This window comes from Tasmannia lanceolata, unplaced genomic scaffold (assembly GCF_043159265.1).
Source record: "Tasmannia lanceolata isolate RefF3 unplaced genomic scaffold, GAP_Taslan_0.1 ptg000012l, whole genome shotgun sequence".
Taxonomy (NCBI): domain Eukaryota; kingdom Viridiplantae; phylum Streptophyta; class Magnoliopsida; order Canellales; family Winteraceae; genus Tasmannia; species Tasmannia lanceolata.
The window spans coordinates 31,561,913-31,568,324 of record NW_027518689.1 but is presented as its reverse complement, the minus strand read 5'-3'; the positions used below and the strand labels follow the sequence as shown (position 1 = coordinate 31,568,324).

At 38.9% G+C, this 6,412-nt stretch overlaps 1 protein-coding gene across 1 annotated transcript; it reads left to right on the top strand.

Moving 5' to 3' along the window:
• The first annotated feature begins 3,990 nt into the window (after positions 1-3,990).
• LOC143887838 (uncharacterized) lies at positions 3,991-6,201 on the top strand. Its single transcript, XM_077392051.1, has 2 exons — positions 3,991-4,158; positions 4,858-6,201. The coding sequence occupies exon 2, from the start codon at positions 5,262-5,264 to the stop codon at positions 5,880-5,882; it is 621 nt and encodes a 206-aa protein (XP_077248166.1). The 5' UTR covers positions 3,991-4,158; positions 4,858-5,261; the 3' UTR covers positions 5,883-6,201.
• Positions 6,202-6,412: the final 211 nt, after the last annotated feature.

Below are 6,412 nucleotides of genomic sequence, written 5' to 3'. Positions count from 1 at the left end.
GTTGGCCCCACCAATGTTGAGAGAGAAAGAAAGCATTGGTTGTGGAATGTGTTCGATGGAGAGAAAGAGAGACGGTTTTGGGTAATTTTGTTATTTTAAAAGATAAACAATAATATATGGTAACCGGTTTGGGGGTAAAGAGAGCAACCGAACAAATAGCCTCAACACATGAGCAATCCTTCGCTGATATTTCGCCTTTTTCCCCATGAAAATGGCAAAACTACCTCTCCCATGCCATGTGGCATGTGGGGATTTGTTAGGCCATGCAAGTGAAGTTTGTTTCGGGGATTGTGTGAAAATTATTTTCTAAAAGCATGGACTAACTGGTAATTACGAAATTTCAAAGAATGTTTGCAAAGCATTCCTAGTATAATGACTCTTTGGCTCAACAAGGATTGGGAACAAATGAATGTTCATTGTCTTTTTGTCGAACTGTGAGAGTTCTAACTTCTCAATGACTAATTAATGATCAAGTGAGACACAAATCCTGCTATTCTCCACAAGAATTCTAATTTCACATATCCAATCGTCACTGGAATTTCACATATCCTGCCATTCTCCACAAAAATCCTAATTTCTTGGCCAAGGTCTGTTTGGTTGCTAGTAAAATTTAAAACCTAGGAAGTTTTTAGTAAAATTTTTGTCCCATTCCATGTTTGGTTGCCTTTTAGCACTAGAATTTTTTTAATCTCACTCTTGTAATGATTGCTTATGAGTATGACATAGACTCCTTGTCCCCTCTTTTTCTTTCTTAGGTAATGATGTCATCTCTCTTTCTCTCTCTTCCCTCTCTCTCCTCCCTTCTCATATTTGGTAATGACACCCCTAAATTTTGGCGGGAATTTTAAGAATTGTAGGAAAAAAAAAAAACCTAACAAATCCTATTGATTTCAATGTTGGGATTAAAGATAACTGCTTATCTGATACGTGATAGATACATGACTCTTAATTGTAGCTTTTAGATTTTTCAAATGTAACTGTTTTGTTTCCTGGTAGGCTGGTACATAGGAGATGAAGGAGATATGGATTCTATCTGAATATCCCATATCTCATCAGGTTAGTTTTAGGTTAATGTTTATCTGGGTTGCATATCTGGTAAACCAAGATTATCTTGTGAAATTGAAATTCGAAGGATATGATAGGTAGGTCGTTAGAACTTGGAGGCATGAGAAGGCACCCTCATTTATTGCTTAGTGGGCACATCTTTGAATGATTTGGAACATCCATCTTATTAGTCCTATGCTTGCCTTTAAATATGTCCTATGTCCATAATGGGAACTGGGAAGTAATATATTAGCTACTTTTTTTCTCTTTAGTGCATTAATGACTAATCTTTTTGACACTACAAGGGGTGGCTCGGGAAGAAATGGGGGCGGATATATCATTTCCCAACAATAAATATAAGTATCTGGATGGGTCCCATATGTGATATCTTGATACCTTCAACCCTGTTCATATCTCGGATCCCTATTGCATTAAAAAATCAAGGTAACTGTACAATCCTAACATTTTATCAAGGGATCTGCTAGGAACCATCGCAGAAAGGCATCTCACGGCTGGCTGTTGCATGTGAGAGCAGCCACATAGGCTCACTTTTCAGCAGATTTTTTCTTATTCGATTTAGTTCGTAGGTGGCTGCCCTCACATGCAAAAGACAGCTACGGAATGCCTTTATGCGATGGTCCCTAGTCACTTGCCTCAACATTTTTTTAAACCTATTGATATATGTGCCAACACGTCTTCATAATGGGGCAAACTCAAGCTGTCTTGTGCGTTTTGATTGGCTGCTGAGAGCTTTTGGGAAATTGTAATAGCCTTTTTTTAGGTAGGTAAGGTGGAATTTAAAGCAATTGAGCTAGAAGCTCAACCTCAATTATAACAGCCTTTAATAGCTTGTTGAACAATAAAACACGAGATGAGTTTGTCCCACTATCAAAACATGGTCGTCCGAATATCAATGACTATTTCTAAATGTCAAACTTGTGCATAATATATATACACATGCATGTTTTATATTGATAAAGGAAAGTGATATCTACACTCTTATCTTCTGTTGATCAACACAGAATGATTAAAGAACACCAACTCTAAAAACTTAAACTTTTGGAGTAATTGGTTGTTTCACATGGCATCAAACCTCCCTTGTTTCTAAACCCAACAACTCCTTGATATTGGAAGTCCACATGTACTACCCACTCAAAACAGAGAGGCCACACGTGAGGGGGAGAGTTGAAGTATAAATGATTGAGTAACACCAATTCTGAAAACTTAAGCTTTTGGAGTCATTGGGTTGTTTCACATTTTGATAATAGAGCTCCTCACCTTATCAAACACTCTTCTAGTTGACTATTTAGGACTTTGGGGGAATTACAAAAGCTTTTAGCTAATTAGGGAAGTGTTGCCACTGTTAAAACGCAGGAGTTATGTCTCTTAAAAATGCAAAACAATAAAACGTATAAAAAACATAAGAAAAATGATCATGAACGTGACACGTAGGGAACGGGTGTCCCGACCATGGCTGTGCATCTTACTAGAACTCACACATATACTAAAAATGCTCAAGACCAAGCCTTCGCAAAATATCAAGTAGAGATGTTTAGATTTGTCACAACGAGACATCAAGCTTCAACATAAAACACTACCTGTTATTTTACAGTAGGTACAAAAGAGAGGTTAGAGTAGGTAGGGTGCAATTTGATCGGGTCGATTATTGGGAGATTGGGTTGAGATTTCACCGTAAAATCAGGTTGGGTTCGAGTTAATTCCAATTCATTTTTAGCAAAAGATCAACCGGAGAGAGGGACCCCATTTTTCATTCCTTTTTTTGGGTTTCAACATGCTTTGGAGATTCAACCGGTTATGGTTTCTCCATTTCCTCAGAGATCAAGGTTTTGGGAGTTTTTTTTGTTGCTTTTTGGGGTCCCTCTCTCCGGTACTAGTTTTGTGTATTTCTGATGATGATCTCAGAAATGGGTATAAGCAGGGGTTTTGTGTATTTCTAGTTATGAGCTTAGAAATTTCTTTTGGCAAGGGTTATGTGTATTTCCCTTTCTAAGATTTCATTGCTTTAGAATTTTAGCTGTCAATGGCTGCTTGCAATCAATGACTGAATGCCCTAAGATTTGTAGACCTTCGCATTGTCATACCCATGCATCTAGACACATCCCGAATCTCACAACCTCTAATCAGTGGGAAAGGGCTGTTTTCACCATCGATTCCTAGGGTTTGGGTTCTTCGTCCACCGGCCTCTCCTTCTACTTTGCTCAACCAGAGAATGTCCTTTTCTGATTTTAATTTTCTTTTCTACTTTACCTCATCACTTCTGAGGGATTCATACCCAACTAAAGTAATAAAACACACCCTTAGGAGATTTGGGGATGAGAATCAAGTTCCTCATCGCGCCTACCCTTTGGTCCAAAACACACCCATTCTTGTCCATATCTCTTTACGATTAGTATTAACATGAGTTTCTTTTTCATCTAATAAAACTTGAGCAATGATAGATACAAGGGAGCCTTGGCATACAAATGTAACTGATTTTACTTTTTCAACCAATTTTAAATTGTAACTGAAAATGACGTGGATCCAATGAAGAGCCCTTTTGCAGATATTTATGCAAGGGCCCCTAGTATCTATCATCGCTCATAAAACTTATGTTATTTCTAAAGTTCTAAATACCATAGCCAATTAGATGGTGGTTGGCTGTTGATTTTCGCCAAGGCTAATCTAAGGCTAGGTACTCATCTAGATATTTAATAGCACATCATCTGTATTAAATCTATACGTTATTGCGTGTCATTGGACCGACCCCAAAATGATTGGCCCACGCCACATCGACCGCATACCTTTCCTCTTTATCAGAAATACCAACAATGTCCCATATTTATTTAAAATGACAGAAATACCCTTTTCGTTGCTTCATACTCCCGTCACCGCTCACGCCAATCTCATTTCGCCAGTTTTCATTCCACACCAAAACTCTCTCTCTCTCTCTCTCTCTCTCTCTCTCTGAAGAGAATTAGGTCAGTAAAAATCCCAAACTCAAAAACTAAAAAACCCATTTCAAATCTCTCTATATGTGTCTCTTTTACCTTGCCTGAGCTCGACATGAAGACATCCAAGGTTCGAAACGGCTAAAATTTCCTTCAATTTCATGAGGTATAAATTATAAACTCTCTCTTACTCTTTTTTGTTTTTTATGTTTTGATTTCTCCTTGTTTCATTAGAGTTCTCTCGGTTTGCTTTTTTCCTTCAATTATCGCAATTCACCGCTCAAATCGAAGCATTTTTGTAGCACTTTAGTTGATCTGATTCGAATGTACTCTTTCCCTACATTCATCTTTTGCAAGTAGATCGAAATCCATTATCACGCGTTTTTTCCTTTCACGGTTCGCTTTACTTTGTCGCACAAAAATTAGGGTTTCAGAAAAAAATTAGGGTTTTTTTTTTTTTGGTTGAATTGGGGTTTCGAGCATTACACCCATGAGGAATTTCGTCTTGCGGTTTTGTAGCACTGTAGGTTGATTTGATTAGAATGTGAGTAGGTCGAATTACGTTCTCTCCTGTTTTCCCTTCACGGTTCTCGTTACTGTTTCTCAGAAAAATTAGGGTTTTGGATTGAATTGGGGTTTCAAGCATTACTCCCACGGGGAATTTCATCTTCTCTTTTCGATCGAGGGACTCTTTTTTTTGCTTCACGATTGCTCTGTTGTTCGCGTTTTGTGTTAGGTTGGGGTTAGGGTTACAATTTAGTTATTTATTTATCTTATTTTTGTGAGATTTTAAGTTAAGCTTTCATGGTGATGCATATCGTACCTGAGTTCCAAATTGAGTTTTTTTTTTCTTTTGGAGTAACAGGCCATGTGAGTTGTTGGATTTGACGTTTGATCTCTGCGACCTGAAATTTGACATACGGATCTGTCCTTTTGATGTGTGAAATGGGTAAATGCGATGGCCAGGGAAAATTACGAAGAATGGGCCCGGGATACGCATCTGTTAGTGCTTACCATTTCGCTCTTCTGCTAAGTCCAGTGGTTTCTGTTTGGGATTGCATTGTTCGCAAGATGAGATATTCGTTTAGACCGGAATGGGTGTAGGTCGTGGCCCATAGATGTTATTTTAGTTAGTTTGATATTTGACATTTAGACCACTATAAAGTTAGGATTGAACTGTTAGGAAATGAATTTTGGAAAATGTGCTTACTCTTAGTGGATTTCTCTTGAAGAATTTGAGCGAAAGGGGTTGTTTTGAGATTAGTATTCATGGATAATATAGGATGTGTTACAGTACCACCTGTTATGAAGAAGGAGAAGAAGAAACAGGCGAAAGATGAGCTGGATCGTCAGAAACAAGCAGAAAAGAAAAAGAGGCGCCTAGAGAAAGCACTTGCCACGTCAGCGGCCATCCGCTCAGAACTAGAAAAGAAAAAACAGAAAAAGAAAGAAGAGCAGCAGCGACTCGATGAAGAGGGTGCTTCAATAGCCGAGGCAGTAGCCCTCCACGTCCTATGTGACGATTCTGATGATTCATGTCAGATTGTGCTGAACAAGAGTGAAGTGTTCAACCCTTGGGATCGTACTAGCAATATTGGCCTCATCATGGGAGGAAGGAGGGCTGGCCTACCTTACCAGACCATTACAAAGTACTCTGTTGAAGGGTTAGGATGGGTTTCCGATGCTTATGGGTCTGGATGCAAGTGGAATGATTTGGGCTTTGGTTGGTCATTATCACCTGGAATGCATGGAAGAGATCTCGAGGGACCATATTTTGAAGAGAAAGGTCGACGGGGGGAACAATCGGCCGGGCTTATAGCAGCACAAGCTGTGTCGTCGCTTCAAATTGGTGAAGATGCACATGCCGATGCATTTACTAGAGGATGGTAACTATTGTCATTAATGAGATCTTGGAAGGCAGTGCTTTGGGTAACAAATTCAATCTCTGTGAGGAAATTCAGCCAGACTTCCTAATAAACATGTACATAGATATTCCAAATGTGCCCTTTGTTTGCCGGGGAGCAGTTTTACTCCTCAGTATAAGTGTTGTTGCCGTCTCACGTTCTCATATTTTTCTTTCTTATTGTTTGTTACAAGAAGCTTGCTGTCTTTCTGTAGATTGATTTCTGAAGTCTATGAGGAGACCGATATTGTAATACTGGTTTCTATTGACATTTATAAAAGCTACGTCTTCTCAGTGTTTTATGAATCTTTTTTTTATGGCAACATATTTTATTACTCAACCAAAAGAAGCGACAAAAGATCCTCTTAGAAATGCGACAAAAGGATATCCAGCTAGGGGAGAGATGGTTTGACCCATAGTTTTTCTTGTCAGGTATGAAAGGGTGGAAAGGGGTGACTCGACTGAAGTGGGTTCTCAGGAATATCAATAGATGGGCGGAAAAGGGAATCAGTTCCCG

Bases quoted from the DNA above. Each gene is read 5' to 3' on its own strand.
- LOC143887838 (XM_077392051.1), top strand. From the start codon at position 5,262: ATGGATAATATAGGATGTGTTACAGTACCACCTGTTATGAAGAAGGAG.